Here is a 21,224-nt window from a genome sequence, read left to right as displayed (position 1 = left end):
CCAAAACCTGTTTGCCATGGTGGCAAACATAGAAGATGAAGATAACAGTGACAAAACTCTGGAAACCTAACGTACCCAACAGATCTACCCGAGGAGGAGGCTCAGTGTTGGTGGCACAGGCTGAGACACTTGGGGTGTGGGTGCTGAGCTATGCCAAGTCTCAAAGCCATCGGCAGCGGTGTATTTAAGATGCATGCCACAATACATAGGCAGGCGAAGAAGGGTACTTCAGGGGTGATGATGGCAAGGGCAAAACAGAAGCCAGTCTGGTTGACAGCGTTAGAGCATGCCACAATTATCCTCACACCTGAAGTGAGGGAACCCATTAACTTGAATGAACGGAAAGGTGTGTTCATCTGATAGAGGCAAAGTTACACGAAGTTTCCGTTACTACATTTTCTTTTTTCTTTCTTTTTTTTTTTTTTTTTTAAATTTGGTTTTTTCGAGACAGGGTTTCTCTGTGTAGCCCTGGCTGTCCTCGAACTCAGAAATCCGCCTGCTTCAGCCTCCCAGAGTGCTGGGATTACAGGTGTGCGCCACCACCACCTGGCTCCGTTACTACATTTTCACATTTGTTTGTGTGGTGGGGAGGGGCAGGGCATGCATACCACTAGTGGATGGAGATCAGTGGCGAGATCTCCAAGTTGTAGAATTCTCTACCCACTGTGTGGGCCCTATGAGTGAACTCAGGTCCCTCTGCTGCTGAGCCATCTCAGTGTCCTTACTCAAATGACAGGCCTACTAACTTCCCAGGTTTACCAGGTGCAGGCCACAGCTTCTGAAATGGAGACCCACTGTCAGTCTGTCATATGCGCCCTCTCAAAGTGATGCTAGTATTTTTCACTAAACGTTAACACAATTCAGTGAGCTTCCTTTCTCCTCACTTAAGAATCAAGTCATCCCTTCAGCTGGAATCTCATCTTTAATAAACAAGACAAGTAATTTCATTCCTCCATGGCTTCCCTTCCTGCTACGTCAGCCTGAACCCTGCTCGAGGTCTGATTACTGCTAATGCGTTTGTCCTTCCTCTGCCTGAGCACAGCGCAGCTGGGCCGGCTCACTCCACCACGGACTTTGGACTTCCATCTGTAAATTCCATTCTGAACAATGCTCTGTATACTAAAAGGGGACAAATGGGGTGAACTAGCCACAGCCAGATTCCACTAAGCTCATGCACTCACATTCTGCCATGTTCTCCTTGCGGGTGGCATGTACAGGCTGGCCACTTGTCATCTGGGAGTCAGGAAGATGTATTTCTGAAGGAACGGGGACAGGAACAGTGAGCTCTGTCCTGGGGCCTCTGCCATGACCACCGGCCACCATTCTGTCCTGTTCTCCCCATCGCTGTATTTTCTGTTACTCGGACCCTAGGTCCTTGTCCACACTGGCGTCCCTGTTCTGTTCTTTCTAGAAGGAATGAATTATTCAGTGTTCTGTTGACAATTCTTTACTAATGTCTTTCCTTTTAAAACTTTCTGAACAGTTTTTCTCCCTCAGTCTTATCTGACCTGTGTGTAGGTGCTGTGTGCTCCCCACCCCCAGCGGTCCTGGGGGTGAGACCCATGGCCATGGCGACATAACTGAGTCAACAGCAGTTTTTTTTTTTTGTTTTGTTTTGTTTTAAAGCAGTATCAAATTAGTCCAGGCTGGCCACAAAGTTGCTATGTAGCCTAGGTCAGTTTCATACCTCAGTCCTTTTGCCTCTGCCTTTTAAGTGCTAGGGTTACAGACCTGCACCATCACACCTGGTGCTTTGGAGATTTCAAAAGTACAGGGTGGTATCATCAACATTAAATTAACTTTGCCCATACTTTTTCAACATTTAGACTCCATTTACCCACTTCTGACAACTGTGCAGGGAAGCGCGTTTCTTACTACTGCATTCAACTGTTATTACTGAGAGGATGTTTTATCTTGGAACCTGATTTGGTCCACTGCTGCACTAGAACTGTTCAAATGCATCATGTGCCCACTTCATGTTAGGATTAAAGATATCTCATCTTTATGTATGCCATGTATCCAACACTGTTTCCTACACAGAAAGGACGGCTGTGGAGGGCAGACAGCACCTCAGGGGTGTGCCTCAGAGCCTGCAGCAAGCAGATGCTGGAGTGGGAGGGGGACAGAGCGGCTAGCGTTAAACCCCTACGGGAACAATGGCCATCTCAGTGTGTCACGAGCACTACTTCCTAGCTGGCTGAGCTCCTTCCCAAGATCCAGCCTGCCCTACCCTCTTACCATCCAGCCCTTCCTAAACACCCTCCAGGGCTTTGGCTCTCCATTCCCAGGTTCCGCATTTCAAAAGCACCTCTTCAGTTGTGGTCAATACTTCTGACAAGGGCTCTACTGCAGGAGATGATTAGCTCACATTACCAGAGCACGTGGGATGCACAGCCTCTGCCCAATGACTCAAGGCATGACTAAGGCAAGTCACAGCTTTTTTGTTTTTGCTTCCTTAAAGGAATAACTCAAACAAAATAAAATAGGCCTAGCAACCCTTTCACACTCCTCAGAATAGAAATTCAAAAGCTGTTCTTCGCTCCAGGGTCCTGTGTACAGCTACACAGCAGATGTGGAGGTCCTGATCTGTCAGGGAAGGGGACTTATGTGCTTCTGTTTGCCCGCTGCTACCCAACTGCCTCCTCAGCTGGGCAGCAAGGGAAGGGGCGGGAGGGAAACCTCCCGTGCACAGCTGGGGCTTGGCTCCTCTGTTTATTTCCCTAAGGGGGAATGAGAGGAAGGAGGGGCTTTGCTAGCTTCCTCAAGGTTTCTGGCCCCAGAAACTGACTAACAGCTTAAAACAACCAAACAAAACCACCTGGTAGCTCAAGTAAACCAGAGTCTCCTTACGGCCCCCATGGAGAAAGCCCGAGCTCCAGGCGGCCCCTCATGCTATTCGTTCTATTGACCCAGGTTCCTGGAGGAGCTCAGAGCCATCTGCAGATTTGTTGTGTGGTCTGAGGTGGGGAGAGGAGCTCATGGAAAGACCCTGCACACGAGGAGCCCCTTTCGGGAAGTAAAGAGCAGGTAACTTTCAGACAAGGCACATTTCGCCCTTTGGAGGCAAGGTTAGACTCGCACACAGTGGGTCAGATATTAGATGCTCAGCATAAAGTGAGAAGGGCTTCTGAGCATGTGGGCAACTTTAGAGAAGTCCGGGCTCAGGAGGACACACACACAAACTTCCCATTAACCTCTTGGAAAGAACTGGAATCTCAACTCTCAGTTTTATTAGCATACAACTGCCCCAAAGGGGTTCCCACACCCAGATAAAGATAGTTTAGAATAAAGCACACTCATGCATGCAAGCAGGCACGTGCAGGCTCACATGTGTGCATACACACATACCTCGGAAACCACACACAGCACACGGGCACATGAGCATTCCAGAGTCAGAGTGCAGAGTGATGGGAGGCAAGCGGCAGAGGCCCACAGGGTAGTAATTACAATCAAGGCATCAACTCACAGACTCTGAGGAGATTTTCTTCAGAAGCTCAGCCCCTGGGGTTCCAACGAGTCTTAAAATGAGCTTCAACTGATCAATATCTAATGGTGGACTATAAAGGAAAATGTCGGGACAAAATAAAAGTGAAAAACAAACAAAACAATAATGAGCAAAATAAAACACAACAAACAAAACACCCCAATAATGGAAATGAAAACCCCCAAACAAAGCCAACATGGTGGAAGATTCTGGGTGGAAGGCTTCTTTCTGCAGGGTGGCCACTGTCAGCATGACTTGCTCCTCCTGTAGAAAGGTTCAAAATACTGCCACATACACACATCTGTCACCACCATGCAGCAGGAAGTAAAGCCACTGTGGCTGGGTCTTAGACAACAGAGGCCACGCCACTTGGTCCACGGGCCCAGCCCACCCCTTGAGCTCCCCTCCCACGGAGGCACTAGAAGCCAGCTAAGCAGAGACCACTGGCAAGCGGAGGCGGAGCACTATGCTTGGTCTATTTGTGACTATTCCCCTAAGGCTTGTCCTAATGAGCTTGTCACCTGACAGTTGGGAGGCCTACTCTCATCCCAGAGACTGTTCTCTGGAGTGTGTCCTCTGGAGCCCTTCCCCTCTCCCCTCTAGGAGCAGAGCATGCAAGGACAGCCAGACGGCAGAGGGAGCTGCCCCACTAGGGAGGACCCCAGGCTTCAGCCCTAACGCTGTAAGGTAACCAAAGTTTAACAGACTTCACATACTAAAGGCTTTAAGCATAAAGGCAAAGGGCCCAGAATATTCATCGTGGCACCCAAAACCTCAGAAATGAGTGCCTGTCCACCGCATCAGAGTCCATTTACTCTCACTGCCTTCAGTCAGAGAATAAGAGTTTAAACGGTCTTCGAATATGTTCTGTGGCCGACCATCTGAATAGCTTCTTCATAAGGGAGCTGATGGTGAGCCCACCAGGCTCTGTGTGTCATACCCTTCCTTCATGTGCCAACCTAATCCCCCTCCCCCCAGCTACCTCCCAACACCATGTGAGAACTCTCCTACTCTCCTGCTCTCCGAGCACTGTTGGGCAATGCCACAGTTTGTACTCTGGAATCAGCCCGTGCTTGCCTTGCCTTCATGGTCCAGAGCGCACTTGGTATTGACCCCGATCACTTCCTGTTGGGGTGCAGCTTTGCTGATTATTCTGTAGGATGCAGCCTAGGCTGGCTTTGAACTCAGATTCCTTGGGCTTCATCTCCCAAGTGCTGGGAAGACAGATATCTGCCATTAGGCTGGACCCCACCCCTCCAGTTTAGACTATCTGATACATAAAAGGCACACACAACATTTAAAGAACAGAGAAGATGAAGACATTCTTGACTTAGCTTGCATATACCGAGGGAAAATAAGCATAACTCAGCTATGAAAGGGCGTCTGCAAGCCACAGTTGCCTACTCACAGGACCTGCTTATGCAATAAGATAGCATCTTATCTCTAAAAAATTTTTTTTGCTTAAACAGAAGAAAACTCTAGAAAGGTAATAGGAAGGTATAGCCTGCTGCCTGTTTTATAGATGCAGTTTTCCTGGACTGCAACAAGGCCGTGCATTCGTGCATTTACACACCGGTTGGTTACAGCTGCTTTCATAGGCCTGCAACAGTCATTAAGCTGGTCCTTTAAGATGAGCTAGTGCCCCAAACATGCATCCTACAGAAAACTGAGGTAACCCAGAAGCAAATCCACTCACAGAAGATATATCTGAAGTTAGAATGGTTTTAAAAAAATACATAAAAAACTGCTACTGAAACAGGTCAGCATGAGCTGCTCCAGAACTGGCCGAGACACCAGTGACATGCTAATGGTGACAGCTGAGCATCTTCCTTGTAGACAGAAAGAAGCTACTCAGTTTATATAAATCTAGCTCCACTCATATTTTTATTCCCCAGGAATATCTGGTATTAGCCACTTCAAGAGGGTATATGTTAGTAGAAAAAAATAACCTCTTCCAACCTTCCCAGAAGTGATTTTACCATGTATGACTCAAAAGTAGCTTGTTAAAGATTTGTTTTATTTATATGAGCACACTATTGCTGTCTTCAGACACACCAGAAGAGGACGTCAGATCCTATTACAGATGGTTGTGAGCCACCATGTTGTTGCTGGGAATTGAACTTGGGACCTCTGAAGAGCACTTGGTGCTCTTAACCGCTGAGCCATCTCCCCAGCCCCGATTTACTGACTTTAAAGAGGCACATCTTATATTCCCTTTGGGGAAGTTGAAGTCTGGGCTGTTTCTAGCTAACTTAGCTTCACCTCTGCGCTGCCTGAAGGGCGTGCATCCTTCCAATACTGGAGCTCATGCCTTGCCCACCAGCAGGCAAGGCTCACCCTTACTTCTCTCTCTTGTCTGCAGTGTGAGCAAAGTCAGACCTTGAAGTCGTAAGCAGCTGTGCAGCCTCACACCTGTGCCCTCCTGAGATCTGTCCCTGAACCTCCCGCCGGCCTCACTGCCATCCAACAGGCTCAGAGCTCCAGCTCAGGACAAGCATCCCAGGCACCTGAGCCTCTTAACGCAGTTGTAAGGAAAGCCTCCACTCCCTGTAGGAAGCCTTTCCTTCTTTCCCACTGTCCCTTCTGGGGGCTGTTCTAACAAGAAGAAGCACGCTTTCTGGACGTGCTTTTTTGAGATGGCCTCAAACTATGTAGCTGAGGTGACCTAGAATGCGCAAGTCTCCCGTCTCCTCAGGTCCTGGCTTACCGACACGTGCACAGCGATGCAATGTCCCCCGAGTTTACGTCATGGCTGACTCCTCTCTGCAGGAATCTATCTGCACCTCTTAGCACTCATCCCACCTTGCTTTTCCACCAGAGGAGGACTTCCATCGATTCGCCCGACCACTCCTGTTGCTTCAGACTGACTACTCTGGTTTTGAGGGCAGGCAGCAGCATCTCTCCAGCCTGGCCCAGTGCAGCCCACCTGGCAAACACTGACTGACCCGAACACTTGACTCACTGCTGAGCACAGCCTGCCATTTCCACAGTGAGCTATCCTTCTCAACTGGGATAGCCCTTGTTCCCCCACACAGAAAGGAAGTTTATCATCAGTTTAAAATGTATTTCAAGTAGGATGACCATACCAAATTTTAACTCATAAATTATCTGAGGCCAAGGATTCAGAAGGCAGAATAGACAAGGGAGGATAATTAATAATTAATGTAACTCAAGTTGACTACCATAGTAATTAAAAAAAAAAAATCCCCCTGCCTCAGCCTCCAAGTGCTGGGACCATAAGTGTGCACCCTTATGCCTGGCTTAATTAAGTCTTTGGGGTGGGGGAGTCATTCTAGTGACAGGCCAGGACACAACGTCACTGAAAGCTAGCCTGCTCCCTTCTTTTCTGGATTACAGACAGTCATTTTCATTGGCACACACAGAAATAGTTCTCCAGGTTTATGGACAAATATGGAACATCTCCTGTTTTCTAATATATATTCTCAAGGATAAAGGGCAAAGAATAATCTCATCATAAAATGCTTTTCTTCAACATTTAGTTAGACACTTGCTTTTTTTTTTTTTTTTTAATTTAATTTAATTTTTTTTTTTTTTGAGACAGGATTTCCCTGTGAGCCCCCTGGCTTGGGACTCACTAGGCTGGTTTCACACTGAGATCTGCCTGCCTCTGCCTCCCAAGCTCTGCTGGGTTTAAAGGCCGGTGACTGCAAGCCTGGCTTCAGGCTGGCCAAAGAGCTGCAAGTGGCAGCTGCGGGATGCCGGACATGGGTGCTGGTCTGGAGCACATGGTCACTGAACAATCTCTCCAACCTAAAGCACCAGCCTTTAGTGTCAACAGTGAACTTCTTTTCAAAACTGAGGACGACTTCTGGAGATGCAGCTCTGCGGCACAGTTATCTGCCTAGCATTTATTTATAAGCCTTCCCTTAATTTAAGAAAAGAAAAAACTAAAACCGAGGAAAATAGGAAAGTAACAATGGAGAGCAGTGGGCAGCTGCGATATGGTGTGTATTCTCATGCGTCTGCTCAACCAGCACGCTTTACACCCTCTGGGGAGAGCAGACACAGGTTCACAAGACCACCGTGGTGTATGTCTGTATGTTCCATAGCACGTTTGAAAAAGGCCTAACTGCACTGAGACTGTTCTAATACACCAAGGACAGCACACAGCTGAGCACAGCAACAGAAGCACATGAGTGTGACCCAGCAGTCACCACCCTGTTCACACCTTTAAAAAATCATTTATTTTTATGTGTCTGAGCACTTTGCCTGTGTGCATATCTGTACCGCATGTGCCTGGCACCCACAGAGACCGACAGAAGACACTGGGTCCCTGAGACTGGAAGAGCAGCTATGCTCTGTAACTGCTGAGCAGTCCCTGACCATAGGTCACATCTAAGTAGTACCACATCACCTACAATGGGGGAAGGTCTTTTATGCGCGAAGGAACTTATACTTGATTACAAAGGAAAACAACAGGTCAAGTCTGTGGTCTCTGTAGGAAATGTTCTGTCTATACTGCATACAGGCACGAGCAAGGCCACACGGCTTTCAATCCGTAAGCTGAGGTGCTGACGTCCGGGATTCCAGTATCTAACGAACCCACACATTTCAAAGTCAGAGAAGGTAGGCACCACTTGGAGAGAGGCTGAGTCTTCCTCTTTTGCTATTAAGCTCTCTCAGCTGAATTCACTCGATGTGTCTAGCCGACCAGGCTTCTGGGAAGGGCTTCGCTCTCTACACAGCACTATCACACTCTTACTAAGCTAGATGGTGTTCCAAGTCACAGAACAGCACTCAGTGGCCATGACTGTCCAACACCATGAACCGATTAATACTGACCAGTTATCAACTTTAAAACTGTAGAGATTCATTTAAGTTACATCAGCCATTAACCACGTGGGCTCTTCAACTATGAGCCATACATAGGACAGCATACTCCGAACAGATCTACGATGCCTCAAAAAGTCCTATTAGGCCAGAAATCAAGACCACTCGTTCAAAGGCACAATGACTAAAAGTGAAATAAACAGAAACCCACGAAGAAACTAAACTCTAGGATAGAGCAGCCTGCAAACTGTCTCATCAGTGTCCTGTTTACAAACCACACAGGCTACAGCCTCAGGCCTTCTAGGCAGGCTGGAGTGGGGCTCACAAGTTCTCTAGAAGCTTTGAAAAGAGTTCTAGAAACCATAGAACAAGGGCAGTGAAGAGAACTTCAGGACTCCTTGGGACCTTAAGAAAATGGAGAGGGCCACTAAACTAATGCTTTCCAGTTCACCCGGTTAAAAGTAAACACTTAAGAGTTAACTCCTAGTTTTACTCAAAACACCCATCTGCCAGAATTGCCTAGCCATGTGACTCAGCTGGTAAAGTGCTTTTCTAGCACAACTAAGACCCTGGGTTCTAGGCCCAGCACAGCATAAAAACAGGCGTGGGTGAGGTGGGGGGTGGGGCTCAGGAGACCAAGGCAAGAGGAGCACTGTGAGGTTGAGGCTATCCTGAAATACATAGTAGTAGTTCCAGGTGAGCGTGGGCTACAAAGACTGTCTCAAACCAAACCAAACCAAACCAAACCAAACCAAACCAAACCAAACCAAACCAAACCAAACCAAACCAAACAAAAAGCCTACCACTAATAACAACAAACAGAAAGATCTGTACAGAAAAGCTAGGAAAGATACCAGACATGCTGGAAACTGGGAGAGACCCCTAACTACTGAAGGCCCATACGCAAAGTATAAACTTGCCCAAAACACCCTAGAGAAGAGGTCCCTCAGAGGCCCTGCCCACTGTGGGCCTGTTAGGAAGGAAGGTGTCCTGGTCCTAGTGCTCAGCTACTCTGAGGTCACTGCAGCCATGGTCCAAAAAGACCTGCTACTGCCTAACCTTGAAGCATGTTGCTGGTTTTTTGGGGCACGCAGAACTCAAGAATTATGGGGCGGCAGAGGCATCACATTCCCGAAGTAAGCCGGGGAGCAGCGCGCCGTGCTCTGGGGTTGGACTCCCTGACCGTGTGATCCATAAGCCGTGAGGCGAGGCCCCAAAATGAGGGCTGTGGACAGAGCTACAGACAGTGAGCTCAGAGAGAAGGCGTATGGACACATCCAGCAAGGGCACAGGAGCTGGGCTGCCCAGGTTCTTTGGAACACAGCTCACGCCACCTGAGCCTCTGCCTATGCAATTCCAACGCTGCAGCTCACCTTGCTTTGGTCAGGTCCTTCCTTACCCGTGGATGAGCATGCTTATGCCACTGAACGAGAAGCATGTCATTTGTTTATTGATGTTAACAGGGGCTACAGCAGAGAGTTTGCCTTGAGTCTCGGAGACTCAAGAGGATCTGGACTTTTGGGCATAAACTGAATGTGCTTTATACTACGATCTAACTATATGGCCTTCAGAGGCTAGAGATGGAGAATTAACAGGATGGACTGTAACCGTCTCCTGCTGCAGGCCTGACCCCAGCTGGCGCTTTATTTTTTATGCTGGGAACATTAGGAGGTAGGGTCTGGGAATGCCCTAGAAGGAACTTTGTTCTCAGATGCTTTCCTCTTCTGACCTCCTCTCTTGTTTCCCCCTCCCGCTTCCTGGCCACCGTGAAGTGAGTGGCCTCCTCTGCCACACGCTCCCACTACCACGATGCTTCTCCTCCCCAAGTCCAAGACTTCTGAACCCACAAGCCAAAAAGTATTTCTCTCAGGCATCTGTCTGACCATGACAAGCTACTGACACAGCCACTGGTGAAGCTAACACTTCCTGGTGGCTCTTGTCTCAGTAAACTCACAACCACTGAGCTGTATACGGTTAAGGAAATAGAGAAACGTGGATGTTGGAAAACTTGATCAAAGCCACATAGTTCTAAAGTAAAAAAATCTAAAATCTAAATTCCAGGGCTATGGAATCTAACTGTGAGTATATGGACTACAAAAGCAATGAACTAAGAGGGTTCTCTAAGGATGGGTGTGTCTGTCTGTCTGTCTGTGAAGGCATGTGTGTCTGGGACTAGCTGGAGAAAGAGCAGCTTCAGGATGGTCCCAGAGGCCAGCACAAGGTGCACCACAAACCCTGCTAATCCTCTGAGCTTGGACTGTAAGAGACTAGGGACAGGTGGTCAGGTGATGACACCCTGGCATGCGGAGTAACGGAGCGAGCTGCACCACGCAGCACACAGACAGCGTTACCCAGGGAGCAGAGGAGTCCACTCCATAAAGATACTGTCTAGCAGAAAACTGTCAAGACAGACTCGGTGGCATCGCAGTCCCTGGAGAAGGGCAGCCCAAGCTGTGGCACCTGAGCTTACAAACTGAGGTGTGTCAGGCAAGCGCTCGCCCAGCAGATAGAAGGTGAAGCATGTGTTGCTAAGGTAGTTCTAAAAGCCCGACCAAAACCATCTGCAGACTACTAGAGTTTTGCAAAACCTCCTGAAGACTGACTTAAGCATCTGTTTTAACATTTTCACCTAAACACCCTCCCTAAGCAGAGCTGATGGTGTTCCCACAAACATATCAATGATATTATTCCTGAGCCATGGAACAAGTGCCCAGCAGGTAGCAAAGAGTGCTTAGTGCCCAAAAACCCAGATGGTGGTAAGTATGGGATTAAGTGGGGCTAGCTCTAAGCGGGGACAAGGCTGTGTGGAGAACAAAAGCACACAACAGGGCCTCTCTCCTCTTGCTTCTTTTGTTGGTTGTTAAGCAGCAAATAGGACAGGACTCGGCGGCAGGCGTGTCAGCACAGGGCCCACAGTCTGTTTGGAACACAAGCAAATATGAAGAGAACCAGATACCTCTGAGGTACAGGTGCCTGTGGATACTTGCCAAAGAGTTGCAGAAATAGACTAAACTCATTAATACAGACACTTGCTGCAAAAAGACGACAGGTGGGTTCTAAGCTGGTTTTCTCAACCCCAAAGACTTTTCTTGGCAAGGTGAGCAACTCAACAAGAGGACAGACCTCAAAATCAACACCTGAACTGCAAAGAACTGAGTCTTCCCCACAAACGAATAAGGGAAGCACACATCTAATACAGCACACAGATGAGAAACAGGGCCAAAATGTGTTAAAGGATACGGTCTGTTCCAGGAAACAACGTTCTTCCGGTCAACAGCTCAGCCATTATGCAGCCCACGGACCAAATATCCACTGGAATAGCAATGAGGATATAAGAAGGACATGGTTTCTATTAATATTCACAGACACAAATGACTCTAACTATGAGTGAGAGATTCAAGTCAACATTTAAGGCACCCAAGGTTTGGCAACCTTTTTTTTTTATAAAAATAAATTTATTAAAACTGTCACCTAAGAAAGGGTTCTACAGGTCATGCAACTCAAGAGTATAATTAAAAGAAATAAACAACTCACAAAGGGGTAAAATTTTGTTACTGGTAAAACAGTGGATTCTCCCAGGAATCATAGGTGTTAGGATTCTCCACTAAGGTAGTGTCACAGAGAGAATGACGCATCAGACTTAAGAAGTAAGGCCCCAACTGCTAAGTCACTGCAAAGCCACGTTGAGGACGCCCCTTCCCTATCTGGGCCAGGCCTGGGTAGGTGACCGGAGCAGCACCTGTCTGGTTGTAGTGCATCCAATTCAGCATGATCTCAGGGGCTCGGTACCACCTGGTAGCCACGTAGCCTGTCATCTCATCGTCCGTGTGCCGAGCCAGCCCAAAATCCAGAATCTAAAAGCAAGAGCAGAAGTCAGGCATGGGAGCAGCAGGCCCTCCCACCTCCCAACAAGGAAAGTGGGTGCCCCCGTCTTCACTTAGAATGCTTGGTAAAGCATTGCAAAAACCTTTAAAAATAAAGCTGCGAGCAAAGCACACCATCTCCGCTAGGAATTTACTCAAGGATAAAAATCTGCCCGCTCGTCTACACCTGGATGCTCCCAGTAGGTTTACATAGGAACTGCACTGGAGGCAAGCGCCCACTGGCAGGACAGCAGGGTACAAACTCTGGTTTGCTTGTGGAATGGAAACTGCTGAGCAACTGAGAATCCTGAAGCACGCAGCACAGATGAGCACATAACCCAATAACGTGTACGCTTCTGTGTGGTTCCATTTATATGAAACACACGATTAATCCAGAGTCAGAACCGGGTCAGTGGCTGCCTGCACCGGGTGAAGGGTGAGGGTCACGGGTCACTAGGAGGCAACACTCAAATCTTTTGAAGCTATGGAGGTTATTATGTCATAACTGTGGTTACACGGACATTAAAACCCTACAAAGAGATTTTTTCCTTTTCAATTTTATGTATATGGGTGTTTTGCCTGCATGTATGTCTGTGTGCCAAGTCTGAGCAGTGTCCAGAGACAAAAAGTGGGCGTCAGATCCTCTAGATGCAGGTGGCTGTGAGCCTCCATGGAGCCACAGGGACACAAGCCATCTCTCTAGCCCCCTGTACACACTTCAAAAAATTCACTGAAACCTATCTATAATCCAGTGTCCAGGAATGCTTACTCGACATTTAGAGTATAATATCCCTTTATTACAATTAATGTGTTACATTTCTAACTTATCTTTTAAAAACGAAGACAAGATGCCGACATCTACCCTCCAAGTTCCTTAAACAGCTCGCTCAGCCTACGTCAGGTTCACAGTCTGACACATTCCTAAGGACAAGTGACTTTCCGGAGAGCAAGTCCCGGCTTCTGTCATTGTCTCTAAGTGTGGCTGGTCACGGTTCTGAGCAACACTAGAGGGAGGCAGACAGTCCGTGTCCTCTCTCTCACCTTGAGCTCACAGTCTTCGTTCACAGCCAGGTTGCTGGGTTTCAAGTCCTGGAAAGCGAGCAGAGAGAGAACATGCCGACGGTGCAGAGCCCGCTCCCTACAGGCGCTGAAGACGCTTGTGTGGAGGAGCTCCCAGAGAAAGGCAGACTTCAGAGCCTTGAGCGGGCAAATGGAAAGTATTCCTTACCCGTCTACACTGAGAGCGAAGTCACAGTAAATCAGTATTTCAGTTACAAGTTAAGGCTGAGATCTGAACTAGATGCCACTCTTCCAGCCTCACCCATACCACCAAAATAATTACCACCTAAGGTACAATACATACCCTGTGGATTATGTCAGCCGAATGTATATACTGCAAAAGAAAAGAGAGTAGGGTGAGTGAAAGCCACCTCCAGCTTGCTGGTGCCACACCCTCTAGGATGCAGTGCTCCCATCAGCCAGCAAGCCCCGTGCATGCTCACAGTGGGGCATCACCCAACTTTAACTCCCACTCCACCCATTGCAGTTGTCAGCCTATTTTCTTTCTCGAGGGTGACCTCGGCAAGGGTTCCAGTGTGCTAAACATCAGAGGTGGTTCTGGAGAGCCTCCCTCACTAGGCAGCCCTGGCGGCTGCACTCCTTACGCTGCACACAGTGGTCCTTCTTTTTCTGCCTTTCAAGTCCTGGGAAGGAATATAAAAGCAGCTCACAGTCCTGAGGAATATTTTAAAGCCTGTTTCACACTGACTAGATAACAGGCTGTATCAAGATGCTACCAACTATTCAATGTGGCTAAAAGTCCCTGTCTCTTGGATATTCAGACTAAAGGATCAAGGGGAAGGACAACATAACATTTACTTTCTATTAAACCGTGGCCCAGGACATTTAAGAGAAGCAGGGTTGGTTGATCCTGTAACTCTTTTACATTTTTCACAAGAAAAACTGTCTTTTCTAAGTTCTTACTACGAAGGAAAGAGTGATAATTCATTTCCACAACAACAAAGCTATTGCCTGCACCTTCAGCCCTCGGAGGATCTGGTAGATGAGGAACTGAACGTGGTCGTCGGTGAGCTTCTGGCACTTGACGATGTTGTTCAGGTCTGCGCCCATGAGGTGGGTCACCAGGTACCTGGGAACAGAAGGGGTGTGCTACATACCGACAGACCCAGGAAAGACTGCCCAAGAAGAACCACACCAGCCCAAACTGAGCTTGACCTTCCTACAAGCACTAACCTCCACACTCCTTCCCACCCCTCCTTGCTATGTTCTTTTCCCAGTCTGTAAAGAAAACACGGAGGTGAAAAGAAACCTTGATAGATGAAAATTAGAAAGGCGCAAGAGCACTGTAAGTGCTTTCTCTCTCACCTTCTCTTTTCTAAGACAAGTCCTTTATTTTTTTAATTTTTATTTATTTTTTGGTTTTTCGAGACAGGGTTTCTCTGTGTAGCCCTAGCTGTCCTGGAACTCACTCTGTAGACCAGACTGGGCCTTGAACTCAAGAGAACCGCCTGCCTCTGCCTCCCAGGTGCTGGGATTAAAGGTGTGCGCCACCACCGCCAGGTACTTCTAAGACAAGTCTTATGTGGCCCAGATTACCTCAAACTTAGTAAAAATGGCCTTGACTTTCTGATTCCGGCCTCTACTTTCTGAATGCTAGGGTGATGGACTATGTACCACTGTGGGGGTTAGAGTGAGAGTGGCCCCCATACAATCATACATTTGAATGCTTGGTCCCCACTTATGGAACTGTTTGGGAAGGGTTAGCAGGCATACTAGCTATTTTTGTGTCAATCTGACACAAGTGAGAGTCATCAGAGAAGAGGGAGTCTCTGCTGAGAAAACGCCTCCACATGATCCAGGCATAGGGCATTTCCTTAAGTAGTGATTGACAGGGAGAGCCCAGCCCACAGGGGTCAAGCCACCCCTGGACTGGTAGTTCTGGGTTCTGCAAGAATGCAGGTCACGCAAGCCAGTAGACAGCAGCATTCCTCCATGGCCTCTGCAACAGCTCCTGCTTTGAGTCCCTGACCTCACTGCTTCATGATATGAAATTGTGAGAGAAACTCTTTGCTTCCCAACTACTTTTGGGTCATGGCGTGTCATCACAACAATAATAACCCTAACTAAGATCGAAGGAGGTGTCACTGGGGAAAACTTTGAGGTCTCAAAGCTCAAGCCAGCCCCCACCCCCACCCCCCATTCCAGTACAAACATGGTAATGTACTATACTAAACTTCTAAAGTTGTCTTTTCACAGCAATACAACAGTGCTCCAGATGAAACCTGATGCTTCAGGATGCTAGGCAAGCCTCTAAGCCACACCCGGCCCTTCAGTTGTCTTATTTTTGCAGTACAAACACACAGTATAACTGTACTTGCGTAATAAAGGATCACACATCTGCAATCCCAACATCCCATGTTTACCTCATTAAATCCTGTGCTGTTTCAAGAGTTTCAAAGTGCAATCTTATCTTTTCAAAAACAACTGGCAAAAGGCCTTGGCCTAAAGGAAGGAGGAGCAAGGCGGCCCAGCGCCAGCCACCTCAGTGTGGTGCTGAGTGCCGGTCCTGCTCTGCGGAGTGAGAGGGCAGTGTGAGCGCACTCAGGCCAGCAGGCTCCCCACTCTCATCACTAGTGCAGCAGCAGCATGGGGACCTGAGTGTGTGAGTGAGGGCGAAGTCTCTCCTCTTCTCACGAGGCTCAGGAGGGCTGACTGCTGCATGAAAACTAGAGGGACGTGGCCTAGTTTTGACTTTTGTGAGATTTTGGCCACTTTCCTGTAACTTACACGCTTATATTGCAGTAAGGAAAGGTGAACCTCACACCTAATTTAAGAATAAACTAAGAGGCTGGAGAAAGGGTTCATCAGTTTAGTGCTTCCTGCTGTTAAGGGGACCTGAGGTCAGTTCCCAGAACCCATCCATGCTGGGCAGCTCACAGTTGCCTGTAACTCCACCTACAGAAGACCTAATGTTCTTCTCTGGCCTCTGTGGACACTGCACTCACGTGCATATAGACACATCATCTAACACACACACAAAATACTTTAGAAAAATAAATAGTCATGTGGTGGTGGCACACACCTTTAATCTCAGCACTTGGGAGGCAGAGGCAGGCGGATTTCTGAGTTTGAGGCCAGCCTGGTCTATAGAATAAGTTTCAGGACACTCAGGGGTACACAGAGAAGCCCTGTCTCAGAAAAAAACAAAACAAAACAAACCAGACCACAGTGCTCTTCCCCACCCCTTCCTCCCAGTCATTCACCTTTTGGTGGTGCAGAGGAATCAGTGTCTTGTGCACCTGAGTGAGGCAGACGCTCTTACAACTGAGGCCCCGAGACTCCTGGAGCTAGAGAGATAGGGTCTCGATATTTACCTGGGCTGTCCCTAACACTCTTCTGCCTCACCCTCCTGAGTGCTGGGCTTAGAGGCATCCAACTCAAGCCCTGCTTCAGGAACTGCGTTTTTTTAGCCTCAAACTGGCATCTAATCTGATAAATGTAAGAATGCTGGATAGTGCTACTAGGATGACTCAGTGGGTGATAATCACCGTGAAAGCCTGAGCTCAGTCCAAGGACCCCATTCCCCAAAAGTTGTCCTCTGCCCTCCACACCTCAGTGCATATGCACCCGCAACCATTACACACATCAAACATACAGGCACATCAAATGGTTAGACTGTAACCCCTGTGTAACGTTAGCTCAGTCCCCTTTTATATCACACACAATTGTTTCTGAGACATGTAGTGGATCCAGTACTTCATCTTTTTTCTTTTTCGAGACAGGGTTTCTCTGTGTAGCCCTGGCTGGCCTCAGAAATCCTCCTGCCTCTGCCTCCCAAGTGCTGGAATTAAAGGCGTGCACCACCTCCGCCTGGCAGATGCAGTACTTCTGATCCATTTTATCACAAACATTTGTAAGGAAGGATGAGGCAATTAATCACTCACACAGACATAAACACCACACCGCTCTGAGGCTACCAGGCAACTGAAAGCACTATCTATTTCTGGTCGAGTTCTTTCAGTTAATCAGTCCATGCTGTTCCCACAAGGTCCAAGGTCAGTCTATTACCATCCAGAGTCAAAGTTCAGCTCACATATAGAAGGAATTCCAAAGCAAATCATACAACACAGGAAAGGAATAAGCACCAGTCACTGTTTAAGGAGCCAGCCACTTCTCAAATCAGCAGGGTACAGAAGCACAATCACAGATGAACTCACTGGTCCTACCCCAGTACCATAAAAGCAGAATGGATAGTCTGAAAGGAACACGAGAGAGCCTTGTGTCTCTACAGTATCTGATTCTGGCAAGTGTACTTAACGGCATTGGAGAAGACATGCTTAATATTATCGCTGGACTAAATAGTAAATTCCTAAAATAAATGAAGGAAGGCTGGAGTGCACTGCAATAGGAAAGCTACCCAATACCTCATCTTTAAAAGATTAAGTGAGATTATACTGTGAGCTGAAGGCCAAAACGACAGCTTCATGACTGCATTCCAGTATTGCTTTTCATTTGGGCCCTGGCATCCTCTAAACTTAAGTCCCCAGTGAAACAAGTGACTTGTCTCTCAACCAACACTAGGTGGGAGTCAGGATTGATGATTTTCAGGGCTCCAAACTGCCCTGTTCCAAGAGTCATGCTTGGTGACAACCAACTGTCAAGATTCTCACCATCCCAGGCTTTTTAAAAGCACAATACAAAGAAGGTTCAAAACAAAACAAAATCTGGCATCTCCACAATTATGGACTCTATCCAAAAGCAATTAGGCAAAGGCAGAGCATGCCTTCCAGATTTAAACAGGGCTTAAAATAGCAGCAGGAGCTGACAATTAACCACCAATGATCACACTTCTCCCTCATTCACAGGGAGAGAGAATCCTTCCAGCCCCTTACTCTGCCATAGTGACCTCTGACCTCACTGGCTACTTCCTATTGGCTCTCAGCTGCACACTGAGCTTTGAATATAACAGAACACAGTGGTGGCAGGTATGACCTTGGATATTTAACAGGAAACAGAGCCAGAGCACCCAGAAGGAGGCAGTATTCATATATATTGTTCATTCATATACAGTAAGGTTTCGATCTGTGCCCTCCTCTGACAACCTGAGATGCTAACATCACAGTGTTGTGCCAGCTGACAACGCTGACACTCACATCCTCTTTAAGCCGGAGATGCTGTTACAGACCCAGCTAATAGCACACAGACCATCTGCATGTTTTACAGTCACTTGAGTGGGCCATGTTTTTTTATTGTTTGTTCTGGGTTTTAAAGACAGGGTCTCTCTCTGTAACCCCAGCTGCCCTAGAACTTGTTAGGTAGACTGATAGGTTCTTGCACTTTTTCTTCTATAAACAGTACCTGCAGGTAGGCCTGTTACTGCTCCAAACACTAACAATCAGAAATAAAGGAAAGCAGCCCACTCCACCAGAACTCACAAGACGAGGGAGAAAACAGACAGAAATATATGGTGACAATATTTGCAGAGCAGCAGGCAAGGTACTGCATAGGCAGTGCCTGGGGATCACAGCTCAGCGAGGGCACAAGAGGAACAAGCTTCTGAGCCAGAGACCCTTGTATACAACCGCATCAGCAAGCGTGGGGGAGGCTAGGCTGTGGAGAGCAGGCAGAGGCTTTGCTGGGGTACGGCTGCTTGTCTGCATTAGAAAGAATACAAAGACCCCTGGTGGTCAGTGGCTCACACAAGCTCATAGAGTAGAGCGCAGAGCCAGACCACGCTGGGCCTCCCAAGCCTGTCATACTGCATACTACATGGCCATTTAAACTCAATGATCACAGAACACATTTTCTATCTTCCTCAAGGATGACAACCGTGTTTGGCAGAGGCAGATATTCAAACACGGAACAAAATCTGTGAGAGTATCCCAGACGTGTTCGCTGACTCGATGCCTTCAGCTCTAGTTAACTGAACAAAGCACTCATGCTCACTTTCCACAGGAGCAAGACCAGCCTGGTGACCAACTGCTCACAGGCTTTTATTAAAATGAGGACCACTGAGCACCCCGTAGTGCGTCGTCTAGATCACGGCAGACTGTGAGACCCCTCGTGTCTGTCTCCTCAGGCTCTCGCAGAGGACTGGGTGGCCAGGTGGTGGATCGAGAGTGCGTACACTAAGTACAATGAGTCATGGCAGTCATCCCAGAACAGAAGGAAAGCGTGAGCATCGGGAGTGCAAGGCCATCTTTGGTTACACAGTGATTTTGAAGCCACCCCAGGATACACAATCCCACCACAAAGATAAACTAATAAATATAAAGAGTGAAACAGAGATGCAGAGGCAGGCAGATCTCAGGGAATTCTAGGTCAGCCAGGGATACATAATGAGATCCTGTCTCAAATAAATGAAGGAAACAAAGAAAGAAAAGGGAAGAAAAAAAATCAAGGATGAAATGTTCTAAGATGGGGAGAAAAATCACTTGGAAGGCTTATTTTCACTTAACCCAATACAGGTTGGTTTTCCTGAAAGTTGAGGAAAGTGTTTCCAAAAATTCCTAAAACTACCCCCTGCTTACTCAGAGAAGACAGCTTGGTTAAGAATGTTTGGGAGAGGGCTGGAGAGATGGCTCAGCATCTAGAGAGATGACTGCTCTTCTAGAGGTCCTGAGTTCAATTCCCAGTAACTACATGGTGGCTCGCAGCCATCTGTAATAGTAAAGACAGCTACAGTGTACTCATATACATAAAATGAACATATAAATCTTTAAAAAAAAAATAAAAAAAGAATGTTTGGGAGGGCCGGGTGGTGGTGTCACACGTCTGTAATCCCAGCACTCTGGGAGGCAGAGGCAGGCGGATTTCTGAGTTTGAGGCCAGTCTGGTTTACAGAGTGAGTTCCAGGACAGCCAGGGCTACACAGAAAAACTCTGTCTCAAAAAACCCAAACAAAAAACAAACCAAAAGAAATAAAAAGCTGGGAAAAATTGTAGCTCTTTCTAGACTTGACTGTAATACAGTCTACAGAAACGTTCTACATTTGTAAGTATTCAGGATACACAACAATGATGTCTACACACAGCGCAGGCAATAGCTAAGAACACAGAGACATGCTCAGATGATCTCCCACTGTGTCTCTGTACAATGTGCAACTGCCCAGCTGTGTCACTGAGCAGGCAGAATTACATGTGCTCACTTCCCAAGTCTCCTCCGTGACTGCACATTGGCTGCCAACAAAAGTCTACCGCTCCTTTCTTGAAGGTACATGTGATCTTATAGATGAAGCAAAAATGTGAATCATCTGATGAAAGGAAAAGTGGTAACTGAAACATAAATGCACAAACTCAGGAAAAGCACAATCCAAAGCCAGCTGCACAGCAGAGAGGCAACTGCAGACTCAGAACTGAAGCCTGCTATGCACCCAGCAGCCTTAGTCTCTAATCCTCAGTATGTTGTTTGCTCTCCAGTTTTTCCTTAGTGAACACAAATGGTTTCAAGGCTCGACAGGCAACACTGCACATCGTCCTTATTATCTGTGTTTAATATGTGGAGAACACAGAAACGAGCTGCTCTAGAAGGGTGCTAACGTTCTGACTGGTAGCAACATCACAAACAGTCAGCAATGAAACACTCCCTACCGTGAGCTCAGGCTCACCACTGTTCTCGTGGACAGCATGTTAACTGAGTTGCAGGTACTCAGCACTCAGGGTACAGCACTTGAGAGCGGCCTTGCTCAAACAAGAGCTAGGACTAGGGAGAGCTCAGGGGTCACGGCTACTCTTGCACAGGTCCCCACACTGTGGCTCTCAACCACCTACAGCTGTAGCCAGAAGATGTGACCCAGTCCTGGCCCACACAGAGGCCAGGTATGTACATACATGTGTGTACACAGACATAGACATACAATAAAAAACAAATCTTTTAAAAAATTGTTAAAACCCAGCTGGAGGTAAAAAGAAAACAGAAGACTCTGCTCTTGTTGAAATGACTGCAACTTTGAAGTTGTAATAAATGAATACAACTTTATTCACTGGGGTAAATACTGGTTGTGGGCAGGCTTAACCTAGAAAATAAAACTGAATCCTTCAAATAGATATCGGCCTTCATTAGTGCCC

At 47.4% G+C, this 21,224-nt stretch overlaps 1 protein-coding gene across 3 annotated transcripts in view; it reads right to left on the bottom strand.

Annotated features, from left to right (window-relative positions):
• Positions 1-21,224, bottom strand: part of Mapk14 (mitogen-activated protein kinase 14) — a 57,611-nt gene that overhangs the window by 8,469 nt on the left and 27,918 nt on the right. For 2 of the 3 annotated variants that reach the window (XM_052164165.1, XM_052164168.1), the window contains exons 4-9: positions 14,176-14,287; positions 13,502-13,531; positions 13,180-13,227; positions 12,015-12,129; positions 11,516-11,587; positions 3,467-3,546 (exon numbers count right to left, since the gene is read on the bottom strand). In XM_052164165.1, the coding sequence (XP_052020125.1) occupies positions 3,467-3,546; positions 11,516-11,587; positions 12,015-12,129; positions 13,180-13,227; positions 13,502-13,531; positions 14,176-14,287 (457 nt within the window). The remainder of the gene's footprint in view (positions 1-3,466; positions 3,547-11,515; positions 11,588-12,014; positions 12,130-13,179; positions 13,228-13,501; positions 13,532-14,175; positions 14,288-21,224) is intronic. The other variant, XM_052164167.1, reaches the window with a different exon arrangement.

This window comes from Apodemus sylvaticus, chromosome 19 (assembly GCF_947179515.1).
Source record: "Apodemus sylvaticus chromosome 19, mApoSyl1.1, whole genome shotgun sequence".
In the NCBI taxonomy this organism is placed as follows: Eukaryota; Metazoa; Chordata; class Mammalia; order Rodentia; family Muridae; genus Apodemus; species Apodemus sylvaticus.
Note: the sequence above shows the minus strand (reverse complement) of the source record. Positions and strands in the feature narration are given on the sequence as shown.